The sequence below is a fragment of the Macrobrachium nipponense genome, chromosome 4 (assembly GCF_015104395.2).
Source record: "Macrobrachium nipponense isolate FS-2020 chromosome 4, ASM1510439v2, whole genome shotgun sequence".
NCBI classification, from domain to species: Eukaryota; Metazoa; Arthropoda; class Malacostraca; order Decapoda; family Palaemonidae; genus Macrobrachium; species Macrobrachium nipponense.
In genome coordinates this window covers 46,331,290-46,356,616 of record NC_061100.1, presented here as the reverse complement: position 1 = coordinate 46,356,616, position 25,327 = coordinate 46,331,290, and the positions used below count along the sequence as shown (strand labels likewise).

Here is a 25,327-nt window from a genome sequence, read left to right as displayed (position 1 = left end):
ACCTCTGTAAGAGAGAGAGAGAGAAGCATTGTTCTTATTTACAAGTGAAATGGAAAGGTTATTTCTTTAAAATACTATCACATAAGAATTTTGTAATTACAGTTATATTATTATTATTATTATTTGAAAATATTAATAAACATAGTACATACTACTTTTACTATAAAAATTCTCTCATCTTAGCGAGATGAGAGAAATTAAACACTTTTACAGGGTTTCTCCAGGATTAAAAAATGTTGCGTTTGTGTTCGCTTGTCTGTGAAATACTTGTGTATGATAACTAGTTAGGTTCCAATGGAAAGTTCGTGCTATTGTGAATTCACGCAACTCAAATCGCATAAGATTGAAATATTACTGTCCATACTTCTGTCATGGTGGGTTTGAGTGTAAAAGCCACTTATACATTGTATATTTGATGTGAATGGTATCTAACTGTTATTGGAAAGTTTAGGTTCAATATAGATGTAACTGTTGCAGATTTGCTATAATATCTGCATCATCTTTTACTTTGATGCCTACTCAAGCATGGATCCAACCTAGATCAGCACCTATAACAAATTCAGCAATTTATTGAGGAATGCCTTATCAGATAGCTGACATTGACTATCTGACATTAAGGTTAAGCAGACTACGAGAATTGGTAACCTAACTGACAATTGTAACCAAAACTGTTTTTTCAAAAATTCAGATTTGCCAATTTAATAGACAAGGCACACAAAAAAGTAATAATAAAGTATTTAAAGGAATATTAAGAAAAATTGATTGAGAAAATCAATATAAGATTGTATTCATATGAGAGTGCTAATGCTGTATACTATAAAGAAAGTGCACTTCTATGACATCTGTTTGTCATAAACTTAACTATGTTAATATAAAAAATTGTAAGTAATAAAAATATATGCGGTAAACACGACTTACAGATGTTGTGAGGCTTTCTTGACTTGATGATGACAAGTTATGATGTAGTGAAGTTCGTGATGACCGCCGAGAAATGGTAGCCGTATGTCCTACCAGCGGACTCACACAACCACTTTCAAGCTGAAAAAAGGTGATATAATTAAGGATACATAAAATAAACCTTTAAAAAATTAAAATATTTCATAACTACTACTGAAGATGTTAAACTAACCTTGCCATTTAAGGAGGAAAAGATCACAAAGACACAATAGCATTTTGGCTGTACAATATTCAAATGTGACTACGTATCCTGTACATCAGCTGCACTGGCACAGGGCTAGCAGCTTTATCCATAAATCCAATATTCAGGCATCCGCTGTGGACCTTAAGAGGTCAACTGCGAGCAGCAACACAGCAATGTGTTGCAATACAGACAAGAAGTCAACAGTGTGACTATAAATTACAAAGTCTAAGCAGTTTTCTTAATAACCAGGCCAAAGAGTAACCACATATAACCTTAGATACAGTCTGCGGTGTACTGTTTGGTTCTCATTTATGAGTAAATCTTATTACTAATCCTTGTGACTCAGAAACTTAATAAATTACAAAAATAGATCGGTTTTAGGGCCTTCCAGCAGCAACTATCCCAAAAGAACTTCTTAAATTTTTGGGGTGACTAGTTTTCCAGTCATGCTTAAATGATTTACAGATCTTAATATACTAAGCACAGCGGTGCCTGTCTTATACACTCACCAGGCATCTTTACTCTTTCTTTATAAAATATAAAATCTTTCAATAATTTATATGAAATATTTTGATAGCTTTTAAGTTATTGTGCTAAATTCAGTCCTGAACATTGTAATTTTCTAGACTATGTATCTGTAATACAATTGATCCAAAATAGAGACTAAAATCCTTGTTGGTGAAAAAATCTTACACCAAAAGAATTTGAGACATGCTCAAAATGAAGATTTTTCAGCTTACAGACTAACAACAATGAAATCCCATAGAGCAAAAATAGATTTTTTCCCCACAAGGTGAAAGATCCAATACAGGTACACCCTCCAGTTGCGATATTTCATCTTACGATAATTCAAGTTTATGATGGGGCTAGCAGTTACGATGATTTAGAAGTTACAATGCAATGCAGATACGTATAACTATTTTCAAAATATACAGTGGTACCTCGAGATACGAAATTAATCCGTTCCGAGGCGGCCTTTGTATCATGAGTTTTTCGTATCTTGAACCGCATTTTACATGTAAAATGGCTAATCCGTTCCAAGCCCTCCAAAGCACCCCAGTAAATTATATTTCCAGGCCTACAACACATGTTCTAGGGTTACGACGCCGATCCGACGGAAGAAATATGACTCCAAAAAGGCAAAATACTGTACATACTTGAGTAATATTCAACTGCATGTAATGTTCAACCCCATTTTTACTGCATATATTAGGACTTTAGCATATGTCCCTTAGCAATAAGCCTAGCCTATGTTAGCGGTTGCGACGGTAGCCTAGTCTATGATTCTGACATCTAAACCTAAGCAGCTAAAAGCTTAGAATATGCCAATAAAATTAATAAATAATCAGTATGTACTCATTTCAAATAACTGTTAATTAATCATTAACTATAATAGACAAACAAACAAACAAAAACTTCCAATCGTTTGTTTACATTCAGCTCTTACGAGTACTGAACGAATGCCAAGCAATCACTTTTCCTAGGACACAGTAAGCCATAAATTTTCTTTAGTATCTCTCTTCAACTAATGAAACTACCAAACAGTATAATAACCATTCATTTCTATTCTTTATTCTATCTTTACCTAATGGAGATACAGAGTTACTGACAGCTATAATGAAACATATACGTAACGTAATATTAAAACGGAAGAAGAATTCTAAAAAATACGTATTTGTTGGCTTCGATGATAGCAGTCTGATTTATTTTATATTTTATGATATATAATTCACAATTTTTTTTATTAAATGTATTGCATGTACTCATTTCAAATAATTATTAAGTAACCATTAACTATGATAAACAAAAAAAAAAAAAAAAAAAAAAAAAAAAAAAAGCTTCCAAACTTCTGTTTACATCCAGCACTTACGAGTATCGAACGATCGCCAAGCAATCACTTTTCCTAGCACACAGTAAGCCATAAATTTTCAATCTCTCTCTTCAACTACTGAAACTACCAAACAGTATAATAACCATTCATTTCTATTCTTATTCTATATACCTAATGTTTTTTTTTTATTAAATGTATTGCATGAATAAGTTTTTCCATTTACAGCATCCTTTTACCAATAAAATACAAAAAGCACAAGGGGTAGATGCTGACTAATAGGAGAGCAGGATCTTATGGGGTGACTAGCATCAGGAACCAATGGGAGAGCAGGAGGATGGTGGCGAGTTTACTCAGTTGGCGGCACGAGAATGTTAAAATTGTTCTCGGTGGTCCAGGCGAATCTCTGGACTTTACAGCAACAACCTTTCGTAACTTGAGCAATTTTCGTATGTAGAGCCGTAAAATTTTTCGTATTTGCTTTCGTATCTCGAGTTTTTCGTAAGTTGAGCCTTTCGTATGTCGAGGTACCACTGTAATTAAATTTTGCATGCAATGGGCACAAGCAGCAGCATACAGTGTATGAGACATTGGCCTGAGAAGCTGGGATGTGGGTATCTCTCACCCTGACTTGACTTCACTCGCACTCACTGTGTACAAAGTCAACCTAGGTCAGTGCTTGTGTGAGACTACTGTACGTTTGAGTGTATGTAAACTTCTTAAAACATAAATTTGTGTAATATCAGTATGTCTAACTAAATGCCCAAGCAAGTCTCCTGCTGGTAGTGTGAAGAAGAGGAATCCATCACTTTAGAGCAGAAAATGAAAATTATCAACCAGTATGGCATGGGAAAGGCAGTCATGGTGATCATGTGACAAGCGTCCGTCACAGTAACAGTCTCTTCCATCATTAACAAATAAGAGGGGTCTTTGGAAGAAATGGACCAGCTACTGGTCACATGGATGGGGGACCAGATACAAAAGTGTATGCCACTCAGCCTCTTGATCATTCAAACAAAGGGGTGCTTGCTTTTCAAGGAAGTAAAGAAATTTCATAGTGTGAAAATTAGCGGTGAAGCAGCAAGCACCAATGCCAAAGGAATAGCTAAATTTAAGGACTTTTGCATAAGATCATTGTTGATGATAGGTACTTGCTGCATTAAATCTTTAATGTCAATGAAGCATGACTGTACTGGAAGCCGATGCCTCAACAATCCTATATCCATAAGAATCAACAACGATGACTGACTTTTCTGCTTGGGGGAAATGCGGCTGGGTATAAACTAAAGCCATCCTTAATTTATCACTCTGCAAATCTGAGGGCATTAGCAAGAATCAGCAAGCATATGCTTCCTGTGCATTACTACCACTAATAAGAAAGCATGGATGACTGTACTGCTGTTCAAAGACTGGTTTGTGCCTAGCTTTATTCCAAAAGAGAAAGATTGTAGGGAAAACATACCCTTTAAAATTCTGCTGATTCTTGACAATGCTCCCAGCAACCCTCAGAGATACTATTAATGAGAACATAAAATTTGTGTTTCTGCGACCAAACAACTTCTCTCATACACCCCCGAATCAGGGCGCCGTGGCTGTGTTCAAGGCCTATTATTTTCGGAACATGTTTGCTCAGGTTGTTCAGGTTACGGATAATAAGGAGAAAAGAGCTTAGAACATTATGGAAGGAATTCTATGTTCTGAGTGCCATTATGAACACTGGAAGTAATAAGGGTGAAGCTTTGAAAATTAATAAAAAGATCTTGATACTTGGGAGAAGTTTAGATTTAGAAATCTAAGAGGAAGATCTACAAGAACTCATAAATGCAAGATGTAGAGTTAACAGCAGAAGATCCAATTGCACTTGCAAGAGAAGAGAAAAAGAACAGAAGTGGAAGAGGAAGCTGAAGACGAGCCAGAGCAAAAGTTTGAAAAAATTTATGGCAGAGGTATTTGCCTCAATTGAACATGCAGTGAAACTTTTAAGTCTAATGTATGTCAACATGGAATGATTTACTTAAGTTAAGAGAGCACTTCAAGACTATTGCATGTTACGGAGTCATTTACGAAGAACAAAAAAATGCACCATCAAACTACAATGGATTGCTTCCTCAAGAAAACTACTCCAGTGTTGTTGTTGAACCTCGGCCCTCTACATCTTGTGACAGCTTTCCTCAAAAATCCTACCCTCTGTGTAACATTTGAACTAACAGCCAAAGAAATAATAGCTGAAGAGAAGCGAGTAGTTGATTTTGCTGGCTTTAGTTATACAGTCGACCCCTCCTATTTGCAGAATCACGATTCGAGGAGTCACCTATGTGCGGATTTTTCTATGGAACATACACACATTATTCGTGAGAAATTCACCTATGTGGTATTTTTCACTGAGAAATATTCAGATTACTGTATTTCCATATTTTCATGATTAATGGCACTATTTGTGATAAAACTTTAAATACTCCAATAGTACAAGTATTTTTAGTTTTTTTCTGTGTTAAATTATCAAAATAGGCAGTTCTAAGCATTTAGGAGGGGTTTTAAGTATTCACAAATTTTAGCCATTTGCCAGGGTGTGGGGGATGTACGTGTGTGAGGTACACGTCCCTCGCAAATACTGGGGGTCCAATGTATGTAGCCATTAACAGCTTGACAATATTTAAATAGGCGAACAACGAACCATAATTTTGACGAGTACCCCTGTATGGTACATATCTGATTCTTGTTTGTGTTATTTAATTTCTCTTTTCGTACTTAGCGTAATTAAGATAAGTCAACCTGCATTGAACCTCCAAAATTAGCTGATAATGATGTATACCATATATGGACTGATTATTGATTACTATGTTGTATAGTGTAGATTAGGCTACCATATATGCATAAATTGTACTGTATATCCTAGAGTAGGCTAGGCTAATTTAAAGTTTTATTTTCTTTCAAGAAATGGAATTTTTGTAACATAGTCCCATCGTAACTGGGGAAATACCTGTACTATATAAAGGAATTCATACGTTAATGATAAAAGTTTTCTTACAAAAATAAACTCAGGTTACTGAGCAGAAATGAATGGCAAATAATATAACTAATATAAAAATTATCTGAAAACAAAGAACTGGTACCTCTAAACAAACTGGGCTACAGGGCTGCGAGCTGATCTGTGGAGATGCAGGGCCACTTCGTCCCTCGGGTGGTTGGAAAGTGTAAACTGTCAGTGGAGGTCTATCACGTCCTTTCTCATAAGCTGAAAACAAACTCTATTTTACTTCAAAATTCTAGATTAAATTCTGGAAAACTGTGTTGCTAAGAGAATTTGTGCATTTTATTAACATACCAACTATGATTCTCATAATTCTTTTGCTAGTAATCACAATCAGCTAATTCTGAGAAAATAAACATTAATGATCGTAAATGGTGGACAGAAAAGTAAGTAAAATAAATCTCACTAACATTACCTTTATCTTAACACATCTGCAATAGCCTATTTGATTTATGCATAAGGATACTGTGAGTGTAACACCTAGCCTAGGTCAATAGTTCACACACATTTTGTATTTCGTGTGGGTAATAAAATATGGTAACTGCTCATAAAAAAGATTGTGTATAATATAATACATTGATGGTCATAAAACCAGGTAGGCTACCTCCCTAGTCCCTACTGAACTGTGTTAGTTACAAGATAGAAAAATAAGGGGTTTAATTTTTTCAAAATGTATTTATGCAGTATATTTTGTTACAAACATTTTGGGAAAAAAGTTAAACAATTGCCTTTTGCTTTAAGTTTTCAGTTTATAGTGTGATGAGTGCTGGTTATAAGCATACTGTTTACAATTACTGTACATGCTGGTGTATAAGGTGACCTATTAACCATAAAAAATCTCCCCCGGCTGTCTTATATGCCGAGTATAAAAAGAAAGCCTTAAATACTGCCAAGATTTTTAATAATAGGCTAACCTCTGAAGTGTCACTAGTTAACTATTGTATATAAAACATCTGTAATAATGGTAAAAATAGTACATAATTAAAGTGAATCGCTAGCAAAAACTATCATACTGTAAACAAAACCTGTAATTAGCAATTACCATTATTAGACGTTAGGATGAGCCTTGTTGTCAAAGTAAAGGGTTTTGTAATATTGATAGCTTGCCAGTTATCCTTAATATAAGGGGGGTGCTAAGTCTTAGAACCCCCCTTCTAAAATTGCTATCATGCAACCAATTTTTAACTTTCATCCAAAATTAATGCGCGAGATTTTCCTCGACTTGTGTACCACAACTAAGCAATTTCAGTAAAGCAAAGGCAAGGAAAGCTTTTTCTCAAAGCCATGGAATCTTCAAGCACAGATTTTGGAATCTTGGACCTGACACCTTAAGACAAACTAGCTTTTTGACATTATGATTTATAAAATATTAGCCATATAAAACTCCTTATGTATCAAAAACTTACTACTTTAGTTTTGCCATACTTTAGTTTTATTCAAATCTATATGCTCTTTTATGATTAATGACAAATTTAGAAGTGAAAATAAGAAATTATTATTGCAAATTCTGCAATGACACCCTAATTAACAACCACTAATCCAATTTACAAACTCCCTAACCGTACCTGAAGAAATGGTGTGGGGTCTGTCTGAAAGTGGTGGAGCTGCTTTATGGTGAAGGGTTGGATCAGTAAGGTTTGGCCAAGTAGCAGTAGAAGTAGCAGGGGAAGGAGTGCTACCATCAGATCCACAAGACTGTTCTGATAATCCGGATGCCTGGAAAGTAATGTAATATTAGAAATTGTCCTAAGTTTTATAAATGTTTTATGTAAGTAGTAAGACGACAGTGCAGTACTTAAAAAATCAAACACTGTGTTCATTGAAAAAAAATAAAAGCATGTTACTAGGTGTGCACTTAAGGGGTGTAATCTAGCAAGAAATTAAATACTGCTAAATTGTCAGTACAATTAGACTTCTTAATGCAATATAAACAAGATACAATGCAAGATTAACTTGTAAATATTAAACAGTGTCAGTGCTGCCAGAAAAATATAGTTGAAAGTACACTTCAATATATAAAACTGCACCTCATAAATATATTTAAATTCATTAGCACAGTATATATTGTATTATTGGATGCAATAACTCACTAAACCTTAATATACTAGTATACTTCAATGGTAGAGGAATAACATACCAACTTAAATATAAAACAAAAACCTGCTAGGAGCAGCTTATCCTCTTATTAAATCATTCACTGGAGAGATCAAATATTTTTTCATGACAACATTTTTCACAATATTACAGAATTTTCTAAAATTAAACTTTAAGTTTCTTTAATTTAAAAATAATCAGCCATTACTTCTTTGACTCCATGCCTTATGGTGACAAGAACTACTACTGTATGTGTTCTCTCAAAAACAGTTTCCAAGTACTTCTCTGATATTCAGAACACTAAAATTCCTAACCATACAATTTCAAGAACCCACCAAATTTGTACAGCATCATAAATTATATTTTTTTTAAATTAGTCATTCCTACCTAGCCTATGATACAAAAGTCTCTTAATATAAAACATTGAACATAAGAAACATATGGAATCCTTCCTAACAGTTGCACTTCTCAAAGTGGGAGTAAAAACATTCTATATAGCGTCTTGCAATTTATTTTCAAATAGTAGTGACCATTAACATTTATGATAAAATAACTGCCTTTAAAAAGTTTGTCAAAACTGGTTTCCTCAGATTACTGAACTCTTATTTAGCAAAAGAATCAGCAATGATTTAAAACTACTTTTATTATACGTGAGGCATCATAATGCAAATGCATCCCACAGCTACAAGAGACATTATCTTAAGCACAGGCATTGTCAAACTCCTATCCCTGTTGGGAACTTGTTTTTCCAGTTTGGTCAATATTTTCCTCAGTTTCAACACATGATATACATACAAGCATGCTGAAAAATGCAAATGTCTTGAGTAACTTTTCTTTACATTGAAAACTACGGTATCTGTCTTGTTATCTTTCCTTCATATGATGACTAAAGCATCTCCTTATACTGTAACATATTCATACCATAAGCATCTTGAGGTTTTGTGGACCCTTGAAAAAAATGTATCAAATTTTATCACAGAGGAATATATTTCTTTTATGAGTTTTATATTTTAAAAACAATTTCCTGGTACATATATGAAGGGGAAATTGGCATACCTAGTTATAATAAATGGTTTCTTAAACCAATAAGCAAAATGCCTTTCACAAAGGACTGACCTGAAGGTTTTGACCTTAAATAAGGAATGTGACTGCTTAGATTTCATCTAAAAAAAATTACAGCTTTGTGAAAACTAGGAATGTGTGCCCAATTCTAGTCATTCACTGTCAATCCAAACTTGGTTTTCACACAGAATATTTTTATTAATACTGTACTACTTTACCTACAAACTATTACTTTATCTACAAGCAAGAACTAGTGACAATATTGTAGACAATTCTGTTGTGAAAACAGATGCATTACTGGGTAAAGAAAATAGACTTGTGTTATTAAATGATACTGCAGCACATTCTATAATGGAGGAAGAATTGGATGTCTTTAAAATTATGTATAATGTGGACCTTCACATCATAAGTATTCCATTTTATACTATTTCGATGTTTATGGGCATATGCATATATCTGGATCAAAAATTTGTCTAAAGACATTAACTTGATGCATAATTCAGAGAAAAAAGGCAGGGAGAGGGGGGGGGGGATTTAATTCTGGAGGAGGTTTCATATATGTATTTAACTAATGATTTAAAAATTCTGTTGGCTCTTAACACTTTGCCACTTGAAACTTAGTGAAATTACTTTGAGAGGACTTAAATATACCAGTGCAGATTCTGAGCAATTGTGAATTGAATCTAAAGATTTTACTGCAAAGCTTGATGCCTCCAGTCTAAATGGGCAGAATTATTGCTTCATGTGGTAACACCAAAGTTGATTTTCTGGACCCAGTTGAATGTTAAAGTTTATTATGTTAAATTAATTTTTGTTTTTGGTTTTACCTAATGTTTCAATGCATGCTTTTCAGTCTGTGTGTGTATCAAATAGAACCAAAGAACTTTACAGTTTGATAGATAGGCAGCAGATCATTTCTCATTTTTAGTTCAGGATCAACTAAAAAAAATTTTTTTTTTTCATCTGGTATCTTTGTCAATATGGCTGTTTTACTTTTTTCTGTCCAATTTTTTAATCAAGTAAAAGAGAGCTAAGTGTCCACTTTTACTGCGGCAATGTAAGGAATATGCTGGGTATATTGTACGCTCACAGCAATGTAAAATATGACAAAGTCATAAACATATAAACTACTGTACTTTATTTCCATTTGGTAACTTGGGTAACTGACTTGTAATACTGTACTGTTTACTGCAAAGAAGAGCATTATTACTCAAAAAGCTTCCATGAAGAATACAATTTTCTAATCGTTATGTCAAAAAGCTCTTATACAAAATAAAGGTATGTGGCAAAGTTTTCAATACATATATGTAGCATATCTCCAAGTATAATAAGCCTTCTGAATGTCAAAAATATTTCAATATGTAATAGTTTCCATTCAAATCCTCTTTGAATAAGATCACCTATGTTCCACTGTGGGTCAAGTAGATCTGGTTGTCTGTCACCAGTTTTGGGTTAAGGTTATCATGTTACATGAGAATTTGTTTTTAAATAAGACTTGACCCTTGGATTAATAATGTCTTTGTCTGGTTGGATTATTGGTAAAATGACTGGCTCTGATAACACACACAACAGTACACATATTAAAAATGAAAACTGGACATTAGACCAGAAAACCTTGATTCCTATTTATGTACCACCACAGAAACAAAACCAAGATGAACAAGTTTCAAAATAATACTAAATATACCTCACACTATGCTGTATATTTCTAGTAGAATCTGCAGTGCAGGCTGCAACGGCTCAATGCGCAAAACTGGATATTAACTAATTTGAGAAGGATAATTATTACCTGTTCATAATAACTGCCCCAAATTCAGAATACTATACTCACATAGTGTGCATCAAAGTATTCAGAGGACTTACTTATCAGCAAATTCATTTTTTTCTGTGGGATATCAGCATGTCATTCCTTTACCATAACAGCATAAAAATAAAATTTACATTCACAGCCTGGGAGCAACTATACACACATAATTCAGAAATAAAAAATAATCACACTCTATGCTTACATAGACACTCCTAACTCAAATGAGTCAATTGAGAATAGAACATCACGACTTCTTACACAATTCTTAATTAGGGTAGATTTGATTACTTGTGGACCTAAAACTTTGATATGAAACTACTTTATGTAAACACAGTTTTTCTTCATGCTCAAAGACCAGCTATGTAGCATAACCATTAAACTGTAAACCTAGTTGGAGGTCACAACTGTATTAACCTACTGCTTAGCTTGGTAACTATGACAAAAAATCCATTTCTATAAAGACTACGATAAAAGTAGCTCAACTAATCATATTTCATATGCATATACTAACTAATTTTTCAAGCATCAAGCCCCCTCTCAGTATAGAACATCAGAATACAATTTACCATTCACCTCCTTAAGCAAGTTTTATAGGATATACTGATGTTAAGAAGAAGAAGAAGAAAAAAAAACTGTAAAAACTAAGCAATATTAAATGGTCATTGTCAAATGAATATCACAAAGAGGGCATAAATTTTAAGGTTTGGTCAGGCACACAAGGAGTTACACCAGAACTTTATACATATGTATGGTACCAGAGCTGCTTAGAAGTGCCAGCTATATTCTTTATTGTTTATTCAGATCTTAATATGAATTGGCTAGCTTGGATTTGTTAAAAAAAAATTTAATTATGAATGAGGTTCTCCAATTTTAACATTACAAAATATTTACAAATCTTCAATCTTATACAATTGACAATTCTAATGAAAAAATTATAAAAACAAATGCAACAAAGAATTCATAAGCAAACTAAGAACAAACTTCTCAAGATAAACAGGCAAGGAATGATACAATGCAGATGTGTTAAGAACTTCATCTTAAAAATGTCATACTAGAGTAAGTCAAGAAGTCGCACCTTATCTCCATTCAGTTATAATTATATGCCAACTACATAAATAACTGGTTAATGTTGCTCCACAAATGAATCAAGTAATGAGAGGCTGCAGCTTTCATACTTCACAGTTATTAAGATGAACAACAGCCTTGAAACATATCTACCTATTTACTATAAGTGTTCAAAATAGACACTCTTCACAATGCTAAATTTGACCCTTATGATAACCATTATTCCTAAGACTGACAGTTTGCTCCATCATTAATCAATAACAAATGAATTAGTACCTTGGAAATGGGATTATTTAAAATTATTCCCTCTTCTGAAATATAATATACACCTCTACTTTTTGTTCAAGAGGTATAGTATTGGCAAACATAACTCAACATAAAGGATATAAAGTACTTAGAGAAATTATTCTAAATGACACTATTATAATAACAGTATGTAGTACAGTATGGCATAATTATTGTTGTTTCCCAAGAATCTCCATAAAAATCTTGTTAACATTAAAAGTTAATGAGCATTTTCCATTAACAACTTGAAACAGCACTACTAAAATTGTAACCACCTTCATTATTAAAATGTCCAAATAGCTTGAAAAGGCAGCCAATCTCCTTAAAATATGATAAAATAATTTCAAAATTGTGAAATACTGCCAACTTTAAACTATAAAACATTGTGGGTCACGAAAATGACAAAATTAACCTATTTTTGGTATTCAATGGTGGATAAAGTAATCTGAGGAACAAATGCAATGGATACAAGTGAATGACCACCTGTGATTCTGAAATCTTAAATCTCAATGATAAATCCACGGTCCCTCAAAAATTCTGTCTACTTATAGACAAGTTCTGATGGGCAATACACTTGTTCAGACCTGTACGACTAACATTAACAAATATCAAATCACCTACTCTGTGAAAAAAAATTCAATACAAATGGGCTAGAACCCATCCTACTTTACTTATCTATTGGTATTCAATAGCTTATATGAGTCACAATTTAGCCCAGTTACAACTGTGCTAAATTGTGATCCAGAAATATAGTACAGCTTAATCCATTAAAGGACTTTTTATTCAAACTAAGAATGCAACTGTGATCACACAAGGTTTATTAATATTTTATTAAATGAAATGTGGCTAAAAATGACAGGGAAAACAATAAAAAATCAACAGATAATCAGAATACTGATGTCAACTCCAGAAGAATAAAAACTTCAATTAGTATGACCAAGACACCAGCATTGTTTTGAAGGAAAAACTTCCATATAAAAGAAATGTGAAGATAATTTTGGAACAAATATATAAAGTGCCTGAGATTTATCTTTGCAATATATACTGTACAGCTATACTATTACCATAAGAAACCCAGAACCTGCATAGTTATCAAGATAAGCAAGTATGTACTGTACTGCACAGTACAGTAGCACCAACTTAATGGAAATTTTGGGAGTCCAAAACTAGCAAAGACCATGTGAGAGCCACCATTTTTCATTTAGGACATCACTTAGCCAGTTCAGTTATTCCATAAGATCAGATTCTTCAATTTCATTAAATTTAAATCCACTGAATAAAACATTCAGATAATACATTAGTACTTTAAAGTATGCTTTTCATGTTTAAAACAAATAGTTACAAAAAATCAGAAAATCAACAAATTAGTTTCCACAAAAACAAGTGACAGTGTTTTAATAATGGAGATTGAGTTCTTTACAATGCACATAAAATCAACTAAGCACAAGCAGCACTGCACACAAAATGGGGGCAATTTGTTTACACCTGACTTCCATGAATTTTGGATTTTTCTACTAAGTACAAAATCTTATAATTCTAATAAGTTGAGGTGTTACTGCATTACAATACAGTAATTTTTTGTGTCATTTAATTAGTTCCTTTCACAGTATTACCGTTCCCATTTTTTTATTTCAATCCTACTAGTGCTAACTACAGTACTATCCTCTAATGGAAAGATTAATGTGAATATTTCAAATCTGATTTATTGCTACAACTCAAATTAGAAAACCCAATGGCACCAATAAGGAAAAAGGAAATTTATATAAAAATCAAAATGAATAAATGCCCTGTTAATATGTAGTAATGATTTTCCTGAACATTGAAAATAGCTTCCAACAACAGACACTTTCCTCTAGTATATTTCTGAATGAAGATAGGCCACATGTATATATAAAAAAAAATTAGCTGTAACTAGTGGAAACTAACCACAGGCTACCCTACTTCAGCCCATTAAAACCTATAGTATACATGGTGTAAAAATTTATTGATTAATGCACTCTAAAAAGTTAATCTCACTTTAAAGGAATGCCTTTATACTTGCTAAGGAATGTGCAAAAAAGAAAAACTGTTAAGTCTGTATCAAATGGCTTCAAATGCACAACTTTTATATTGGCAGTTCACATTTAAAATTAGTCTGTATATATATCTTTCATACAGAATAACCACACTGTATGGCTCATTAAATGCCTGTATATCACATTCACTATCAACCTGACATCAAAGCTTTAAATAAAACTCTTAGGAAAAATAAAAGGATAAAAGGACTACAAAACTGCTTCAAGTGAATTGCTATTTTCTTGATGTGGTACTGAAAAACCTAACAGCGTCACTGATAAGTCATCAGACCAAACATTCATAAATAAATTAAACAATCAAATTGTACTAAAAATATTTAAAAACTCAAGAATTTCTTTCCTCATTAATATGGTGCAAGTTTATAACCACTGCAAAGTGTCTCTAACATATAACTTTGTATAAGCATACATTTTTTAGCAAATTTCTTTTTCATTCTGTTACCAAGAGGCCCAAGCATAAAGGTTTAGGTTACTTATTAACCATGTTTTCCACTAGACTTGCAAATACTCACTGCTGATGAAAACAAAGTCTAGCAAACATTAACTACAAAATTTAACCTTTATCTAAACATGAACAACATTTGGAAAAAATATTTAATGCATCAAGTCGAGATGATATCCTCTGTGAGATTTATAAGGTGCCGTGAATGCCTATGACAAAATGATTTGCTCTAATATGGCTAGAGCAGCAGTGCCTCAGAAGCATTAAAACAAAGAATGAACACTGGGTGACCATACAAGAAAGAACATTTTACAACATCTAAATCATAGTTTATTACATATATCAATTTAAGCCACCAATTAAAAACAATCACTCTGTTAAGGTGTAAAAAACATATAGATCCATGAAAATTTGGGCGAGTTCTTTTAAAATTAATCTTTGAAATGAAAATCATGCTACTCACTGGAGTTAGTTTCAAATTACAAATGACAACAATGCAAAAAAATTTTCTCTATACCACAAAGCCAACAACAAATGAGGAATAGTATGCAGAATCTAGTTCTTGTGAGAATAAAGTCCATGAGCCGAAGTCGTTTGTATAATCTCTAGTCTGTCAAAAGTACTCACACTTAAAGACTTTCATATATTTCTAGCATAAATTAAAATTCCTTAAACTCTTATTTATCAAGGGTATTTCAGTATGTGGAATAAAAATTTAGCTGCAAAGGAGGGTATATATTAATACTATTTTCTTTACTACATAAAATACTCTAAATAAATGTTACTTACTAAATAAAGCTTTAACATCTAATCTGAACATCTGGCAACCATGTTGTTCTACGTAGTTCTAGTATTAATGAATGAACTAAGTAGTACTAGCATTAATGAATGAACTAAGGGGCTACATATAATCTAACATTTACACAGAAAATTACAGTAAATATTTCAACTTTTAAGACAAGCTGCATAAAATACTTCACTTCAAAAATAAGGTCCCAATAATAAGCTTCAAATTCGATAGCCTAGATAAGGAGAACAGACACATGATTAATATGGTAAATCTCAAAAAACATGTTAGTAGTTTATTTGTTCCAACAAGTGAATATGAGGAAATAAAACTTTAAGCTTTAATATTACAAGTTAGCAAGTGTAAGTGACAGAAGCACAAGTTCACACTATTTAACCTTCAACATAAAAAGAAAACTGAAGCCAAGATGAGCATAAGCAGTAGCAATGTATATCTTTCTAAAACAAAAACATCAAAACAGGGTGCCTTGCTGGGTACTCTCAATCAGCAAACTTCCCAACAGATAAGTGGCAAACCCCACAAAGCTAACTACCTGAAGACTTGTCGAGATGTGAGCATGGTGGGGGTGGCAGAGCATGTCCTGCGATGTAAAACCCGAGTCCTGCGATGATACACTCACCAGCCTGGTGCCCTATAGATGATAACAGTATGCTACTACTTACAAAACAAAACGTAACAGAGCAGCCTTGAAAAAATAAAATTGAAGTCCTTATATAGTTCACGTTGAAATATCTAAGCTACAGTAGTTCAAGATAGATTATTAAAACAAAAAATATGAAGAAATGTATATATTCAAAACCATAAACACACATTTCAACTGCAATAAAGTAAATAAATATGAAAATCTTTAAATGCAGAATTTACTCAAAATCTCTTGATGTGAACTAAAAAAAAAATAAAAAACAAGGGATACGAGAGAAAATCTCGTGGAATTCCCTACAAACAAAACATACATTAGACTACAAGGATCTCTAACCATTCTAGTGACAGGCAAACGAAAGAAAAAATTGAGTTTTGAAGATTATTGGTCTATTGCACTGTGGCAAAATAAAAGTGAACAGGAAAGGGTTCATCAAGGAGAGCTTTTCACTACACAACAACAGTGAAAGTAATGCAAACAGGACAAACTTGACAGGGCAAAGCAAAAGTCTATAATCTTGTTGCTATAAAACTAAAGTACAACTTACCTCATTAAATGGAGCAGTCATTTTAAGATACTGTTAAGACACTGATAATGATATTAATCTATACAGGCAAGCTACTGCCACTTGCACATACCTGGCTTACAGAGCGAGTACGGTTATGGTGCGATGGTGAGTGAGTTGAAGAGGATGAGGACGAATTTAGGGAAGAAATAGAACACATGGAGGATTTACGAGACCCTAGTGATGATGGGGACGATGGGGGTGTTTGCCAAGACCACTGGGTATCCCCACCTTTAATATCAAGCAGTACCTGCAACCAACACTCACAGTGACGTCTTTTCTTAATATAAATGAAAAAATTCCAATCTAGTCCTTTTTAGTCTCCAGTGATACACCTATATACAAATCTGCATACATTATAAAAAAATACCTCTAACCTCAGTTTTTGGCATGCACTAAAATTCAGTCAAGATATCCAGATTGCATTAAATCATATGCCCTTAAATTAATGTTATTTTGTTAACGAACCAAAACATATAGATTTAATACTTTATGTATCAGCAAACAAATGAACAGTATACTGTATTCCATCAACATATTATTACTTCCCATTCTTAAACACAGCCCCAACTCTCTAAACCTTTCCCAAGTGAGTTTTTAACATGCATACTAAGTTACAATACACTAAATGTTTAATACAGTATGTATTAGCTAAATAACAGTCAAGAACAAGTCTCAGAACAGTAACAACTAGCATAGAATAACTTGATTTGCCTAGAAACTAATAAAAAAAAATTTGGTGGACCTTGTTTGGCAAGTTAAAAGTTCGTCATCTGACTTTAAATACCATTAGTGTCTATTTCCTAACAGATATGAATAAAATCATACAGTTATCAAAAAGTCATATTTGTGCCAATTCACCAAAAAACTGGGTTCCTTGAAATGACAATATGGAATGTGTTGTGGCAAAAGGGATCTGTTAAATACAAAAAGAAAATTTCCTCTTCAACAAAAGACAAAAGCTTTTGAAAATTTAGCAACGCAGAAGCACGGCTGTAGCTGGAGCTTTAACAAATACCAGTAATGTATTGCTGGAGGAACAGCTGGTGGCCACCAGCTTATATCCATCATACACTATTAGTCTGAATGCTTGTCCTCTATCATTACTGTATATCCTTAAGACTTTGCTATCTTTGCAAAAAGAATGAATGCATATCCTCCAATTTTTACACATCTACAAGAAATCAAGATGGTTGGATAAACCACAAAATGAGAACTGTTCAATGACCTTTAACTTGTGCTACTCCCCTTAAAAAATCATCTCATTACCATCCTGAAAAAGTCTGAATCTTAACAGAAAGAAACAAAAGCAAATTTTAAAAACATGGGACAACAATTTTCATAACATCAATACATAATTTTCTAGGTTGTGTTTATTTTAAGTACCCTAAACTGCAACACAGCAATTAAGCAAGCTACAATTTTTATTCTGTTAGTCTGCCCTTAGAAATTATCATGGAGTAAAACTGTTAAACAAACCTCTGTAGATAAAACTGTATAATGTATGTTATATGTAAGACTACTCCAGTAGTTAGTTAAATCTCTGATACTAGATTAGTACAATGTACTAGATTTTTGGTTTCTGAGCATATTAATGACTTACCTGCTCACTAGCTGGTGGAAGAGTGTGGGGATCAGCTGAATGTTTCTCCAGCTGAGTCATCACTTCTTGTAAATGACCCAATTCACTTACAAGACCAACTTCCTCTTCCTGTGGGTAAGGATTTGAACCATCAAAAAAAAGTCAGTTCTCCGAGTTGTTAAAAGAACAAGCCAAACCCCTAATATACAAGGGCAGTTAGAACTGGAATTTGAATATAAAATTTAGGCTGGGACCTATAGGGTCATTCAATTTGGACAAAGCATAAGATTAAAACTGTTAGTTGTTTGGTGTGAGAGGAAAACCATTTTATACTGTTGATTACCACAGCTTAAATGAGGATGATATCTATCATGTGTTTGGAAATCCCCTAAACTTTAAATAAACTGGTGGTTTCCTATCATCATCGTTAACTATTATTCGAGCTTCACCAGTAGATCTTCTAATGTGGTGAATTTCCATTTACTTTATTTCATTAAGAACCTTCTCATGTCATACCTCATAGCGCTTAAATTTGTTCATGCAAAAATTCTCAGAATATTAGTGATCTTGTTCTGTCATAATAATTGCTCTATAAAAAGTATTGAGTATGTATCTTTTAATGTAACTGGCATACAAATTTACTTCTTTCCTTTTCTCTTGTATCTGAAATCTTTTTTTTAATAAATACAACACATTTTATTCAGAAAACTGAAATTAGTCAAGAACTTTAACGACTTAATGACTTGTTCCATATGACCAATGTGATCATTGTGATTAATAACTAAATTAACCTAGTAAGTTCCAAGCAGAAATGTAATTGTAAAATATTACATTATCTCAAGAATACTAACAAAAAATAAGTTATGACATAGGAAAAACCTATTTTTGGTAGCCACTGGGAGTCCTCAAAGGAGTTACTCTCTCATGGTCTCCCCAGTTGTCCATAACGCAGACCAAATACAAAAAATGCTCTTATAATTGGTCTCTGCCAGAATAGTGTTTGCTGGCACAAGGAGAGAATGTAAAGGACTCATGACTGCTTCAGCTCCCACTGTCTCACTCGCACAGATGCGACACCAGCATAAGTCAACCATCTTCATTACACGCCAAGTCTGTTCAAGCTAAGTGTTCACCCCGGTCCCATGCATTTTGTCAGGGAAAGTGGGTGGGTTTGAGGATTCACAGCGGCTACCAAAAATATGTTTTTCCTATGTCAAAACCTGTTTTTTGATAGCGTAGCCACTGTTTGTCCTCAAAGGAGTTTATAAAAGAAATGGACAGGTGATGAGATGGCTCGGCTCCTAATAAATAAATCGCAATAATGCAGATGGACTTTTTGTTGCAGGTATAGTCAAAGGTCATTGAACCAAAACAGTCATATTACCACTGTCAGTCAGTATAATAAGCACAGCAAGTGGCATTTCCCATCACGGAATCCTTTGTTAACTGATGGGCTAAGGTCGTTATATCATCACTGCCTGGCAGTATAATAAGTGCTGGACGCATGATTTTCTTAAAAGGGAAGCCTGCATGAACTGATTGAGCCAAAGCACTCATTTCATCATTGCCTGGCAGTATAGAAAATAAAGCAAGCAGAATTTTCCGATCAAGGAAGCCTTCTTGAATTGATTGAGCCAAGGCAGTTACATCAACAATGCCTGGTAGTAAAGAAGTCCAGGATAAATAACTACCCCTAGAAAGTAAACACTTCACATAGGGTTGGGTGGACCCTATCATGGTCCCCTCAGTACAAGATGCTGCTTTGGAAGGGCAAGATTCTCATTTAAAGTATCTGCCTCATGTAAAGCCTGAGACTGTTCCCTACATTTTCTGGATCAGAAGGTAAATTTCAGTGGCTATATGCACTTCATGTTGGGTATCAGTGCTTCTCTCCCAAGGAAAGACTGTCTTCATTGGAGGAGTTGTAGTGGGAGTTCCTAGAATCCACTGCTTTTGGGGAATGAGCCCAAATGTGGATACTACTCAGAGGGGGATGGAAACAGTGCCATAGTTCTGCCAGAATGATGTACAGTACTCTCTTCTTCCTTACTCCTATTGAAACCTATCTCATGGAGACAGCTTAAAAATGATCTTTTTCGTCATTTAAATTTGCGGTCAAAAGCATGTGACATATTTCACACACATCCAGCCACTAACAAAATTCCCCTTTATCCCTTTCAGGGGTTGGCTCATGGCAGGCAGTTAGGAGCAATTACCACAGGCAAAAAGCAGAATGAGCAGAGGGGCAGGTAATGTGTGCGTCCTGCATACTAGTAGCCAGGTAGTGATAGGAACAAACGTTTAATAGAAACTACCTAGCATTAACTGCCTTTATTACTTACTGTATAGGCTGCCAACACTTCAAATTAATCCAGGACTACATGGCCATAAGTACAGGTCCCCAGTAAGATGTAAGGAAACACGATCAATAGGTCATATCCATAAAATACCAGTACGTAATGTATTAAAGCATTCATTCACAATTAGTTCTACAATAACAATGGCTTAAAGGATTTACTCAAAAATGCTTCTTACTTCAATTAAGACAAAATTACATGGATAACCATACTGTACGTATAGTCCTACACATTTCATAACCTTTTATATTACCCGGTTTATTCCCAAGTACCAGATAAAGGTTATGTAGCCTATAAGGTATGTTAGTTGGTACATAAATAAAATCAATAATTGGAATTATCGTACTAAAATATAAAAAATCAATATCTCTATGATTTCAAATTTTTGTCCAGGCTCATGACTACGAAAAACTACTTTTGCATTCCCTTAGTAAAACAACAAAAAAAGTCACAATTTTCCCAACTCCTGTGTGACATCAATTATGGCGGAATAATATCTGTTGGAATTAGGTCAACATGAATATATTTCCTATAACACTTGAAAAGAATCCCAACAGTATTCAGGATAACTGGGGATCTGTGTTATTGTACAACCAGTTAGTTTGATTATAAAATACTACAAAAGAAATATTGTAGTATTGGCCTTCAGTAAACACAAAGGCTTGTAATTCAAGCACAGTTGGCAACCTATGATCACATCTATATTTTGCAAACAAGAATTTAGGCCAACATGATTTACCCTTTCGTTAAACTCAAATTATCTCTCAAAGTTAAAAAGGTCACTTCAAAAGTTTCAATGATAAGAAAGCATGCCAGACTCCACCTTGGACAGCACTGGTAACTTCAGGGTGACAGCTTCAAGGTGGTGTCAGGATTGGATGTTGAGCAGTCTGTTCCCAGATGGTATACATTGTCTACAATTATTGCCTTAATGCTAATTATTACTTTCTCAAACAAGGAAAAACAGCACAGCAATTACTGTGTAGCCTAGCAATCTACTCCTAACTTCTTGCCTTGCAACAGGCCTACTGGCATCCAATTTAAACAAATATAAGCCTACCCATTACAATTTTAAGGAACTAAAATTTTCAATGGGTCTTGATTGGTGTCATAATGAGTGAAAAAAGCAGTCTAACACTATTTCTGGATCACAACCTAAGGACTAGTGAACTCTGGGACAGACCAGTGTAATGAAGATGGGTTACTTATGCTGTTGTCACTTGTGTGCAAGTGAGATATAGTGAGAACTGAGGCAGTCTTTGTAGGACAGGAGATAGAGCACTCCTCTCCCGAATCCTTTATATTTTGTCACCGTGCCAAAAAGCCCTACTATTCTGGTTAAGACCAACTATAAGAGAAGTCTTTGTAATTGGTTGGTCTGTCTCCTGAAGCCTGAAGGAGGAGGAGAGGAGGAGTAGTGTATCACACCTTTGGGGATGAAGAGAGGCTACACTATTAAAAAATATTAAAATACCAGTAATAACATTCATACCAAACCTACCAGGACGGGTCTAAGGGCAAGGGCAAAGGCACAGTAACGAGCCCTTTCCTCAGTTAGGGCATGGCGTACAGCTGTCCTCTCCATCTCTTCTAGTTGCCCATATCGAGCTCTAAGATCATTCACAGTAGACTCCAAAACCTGGAAAAAAAAATATTCAACTTTATCTGTTTTTTGACATATTACATAGTTATCTTGTAGTGACAACAATATTATTTAGATGACATAACTGATTGTAACAAGTATAAAGCAAACTACTCTTATGGTGCTCTCCAAGATTTCAGAAAAAACTGATCTTCATGCCTTTGGCTACATACTTTGAGTCTAGATAACTTTCAGGTACCCTTAACAGAGTCATCAAAGAAAAATATAAAGTTTCTCGTTATGACCTTTGGATCTAACTTGTCTAAAAAATCTTGACACCAAGTAAAATCAAAACTATACATCAAACTGATATCAATGCAACTATTAAATTTTTTACCATCTGGCTCTTGGATATAAATTTCACCCTTAAATGCTGGAGGCTATGCACTTCAAGTGATCAGCAACTGATGGTGTTGATTTTGAAGCTGTTGTCACTTATTGGTTGGCCTTAATATAAGTGGTTGTCCTTAAAATAGGATATAATGCACATACTCCACCTCATTTTTTGCTCTAATTCCCCTTTCCTCATTCAAAATGAACAGATAACTATTCTTGGTGGAGATCTGCATGAGATCAGTAAATGCTGCAATCCAAGGTGTATGAAGCTGAACTTAAAAACACTGGATTAATCAACCTCATGCTTTGCTTCAATGTGTAATCAACCTCATGCTTTGCTTCAATGTGTAACAAACTATTTACTCAATTTTGATGCATGATAACTAGTTACTGTTTTGTCCTTAAGACTCTCTTTATCCACAGATGATAGTATTAGTGCCACAAGATTCAATCTTCAGTTTCACCCCTTCCAAGAGTTCCAGCAGAAAAAATACAAAACAGAGAGAAGTGAAGCAACCTATTTCATATGCAACCCCATAATTGAAAGAGCTAACATAAAAATGTTTATATTGATGATATGTTCTTTTTCATGCCTGAAAGTATGCGGACAACAATGCATGCACTAGTAATTATGATTTAGACCACCACCATAACATTTCCTGTTTAGTCATCTTCAGTAAGTAATTGCCTAAACATGTATGCTACTACCTATATTAACAAAGGCATCAGAATCCATGTTGTGTTGAAGCGTCAAGATGCTTGGTATCATAGGTCTTTTAATTACTATTTACTTTAAGACTGTGGATTAGTCTTTCTGGCATATGGATACCAATGTTTGTTGAGTTTGAGACTTGTAAAATACCACAACCTATTAATTTACATTTTATAGTATTTCCTTCTACAGACTATGAGCATGCATAAACATTACTGTGTAATGTATAGTCTATATCTTTTGCCGCTTTATCATTCATTTTCATCCATATGTTTCCTTACTTTTCTATGCCAAGCACTTTTTTTTAAAATACATATTGGCATTTTTCAGTATAAGCTTGGTTAGCAAGTTAAAGCCTTTGCCCTTTTCTATACAATATTCATATATGAGTATATGCTATGTTGAATATTGATTGATTTTATGACCATACAGGTTTGTTAATAAGTATTGTTATCTGACAGGTGCTCTCTCCCTATTGTAATTTCTTTAAAATGATTTCTTATACTTTATCAGCTCTTATCATTCTACAAACATATATATTCTGGATTTGCATACGCCTTACTAATGCTTTGCATAAAATACCTAAACCAGAGAAGTCTAGCAAAGCAAACTCTAGGGCCAAGTGAAATAATCCTGTGGAAAACAGATTCTGGATTAGAGGATTATCATTAAATCAATGAGCAAATTGCTCTTTTTTTTGCTTTTAATTCAAAATTCACATATTAATGTTAGAAGGTATTTAGTTTCCACTGAATTTCTCTTGTATCTGGGTACTGTGTAAGATAGAGTTTATTAAACAGTGTGTACTTTATTGTTAAATAACACAATTAGAGATATCAGTATGTTGGAAACTTAATAACTTCAGTAAATAGCATACAAATCTCAGGCATGCAAGAAAGGTGTGCATTTCATATTTGCAGTGTTTTGCAAGTTCAATGGACTTCTGGACCTCTCTCTCCAAAATATCTAAATATCCAGTGTGTTATACTGTAATTTCATAGTTCTCATTATGATTAGAGAAAGTATAATTTAAAATCATCCATTTCAATCACTGTCAAAATGAACAGGTTTTGAAACTAAGCTAATGATAGAAACCCTTCATATATCTGAGGTTCCTTTCCATTGTGGTTCCTATTGAAATAAGCAACTTCTGGAATTATTTTCAACATCAACAGCCTCTGAAATCTGTGGGTGAAAAGTTCCCTTTTCCAAGTTCATGGGCTAATGCAGTACTGTATCCTGTTTCTTGCTAAGAAATTAATGAGAGTACATATCATTACCATGCATAGAAGTGGCAATCATTTCCTCTAAAATGAAGACATTATACCATCCTACAATAGTTCTTTAAAGTAATAAGGACTTGCACACCATCACCCAGAGAGGGCACTAGTCTTGGCAATCTTTTCCAAATCAAGAACTTTGTTTTGACTCTGGTAGTGTTTAGAAGTCATTCATCATTTCAAATTTGTGGATCACTATTTCTGAAAGTTCTCTAGTCAAAGCAACAGCCACAAAACCAACATCGAGGATGGTGACAAAATTCTTTAATGAGCATTAACAATGGAATTCCCCATACTAACAAGTTTCAGTAATCATGTTTTTATGCTGCAGAATTCCAGTGCAAAAGAATGTGAGAGATAATGCTAAAAAAAAACCTGCAAGAGATGTATAAACTAACCACCTACTTTATTGAGCTCCGAGTTCTTTCCAGCCTTTTTTGCTTTCTTTTGGAGTCGAGCAGCATTTTCTGTCCTTTTCTTTATTTCAGTTCGAGCTTTCCTATACTCTGTAATAAAAAAAAAGTACATATTACAAACACATATTAATTACATTGCAAGAATGAATAGCTACTATG

The 25,327-nt window shown here is 33.9% G+C and overlaps 1 protein-coding gene across 5 annotated transcripts in view; it reads right to left on the bottom strand.

Moving 5' to 3' along the window:
• LOC135210902 (protein MTSS 2-like) overlaps positions 1 to 25,327 on the bottom strand; it is a 326,878-nt gene that overhangs the window by 11,120 nt on the left and 290,431 nt on the right. For 2 of the 5 annotated variants that reach the window (XM_064243844.1, XM_064243842.1), the window contains exons 6-13: positions 25,158 to 25,258; positions 22,284 to 22,421; positions 18,447 to 18,554; positions 16,917 to 17,093; positions 16,171 to 16,269; positions 7,566 to 7,716; positions 6,083 to 6,204; positions 919 to 1,038 (exon numbers count right to left, since the gene is read on the bottom strand). In XM_064243844.1, the coding sequence (XP_064099914.1) occupies positions 919 to 1,038; positions 6,083 to 6,204; positions 7,566 to 7,716; positions 16,171 to 16,269; positions 16,917 to 17,093; positions 18,447 to 18,554; positions 22,284 to 22,421; positions 25,158 to 25,258 (1,016 nt within the window). The remainder of the gene's footprint in view (positions 1 to 918; positions 1,039 to 6,082; positions 6,205 to 7,565; positions 7,717 to 16,170; positions 16,270 to 16,916; positions 17,094 to 18,446; positions 18,555 to 22,283; positions 22,422 to 25,157; positions 25,259 to 25,327) is intronic. The other 3 variants (XM_064243843.1, XM_064243845.1, XM_064243846.1) reach the window with 3 other exon arrangements.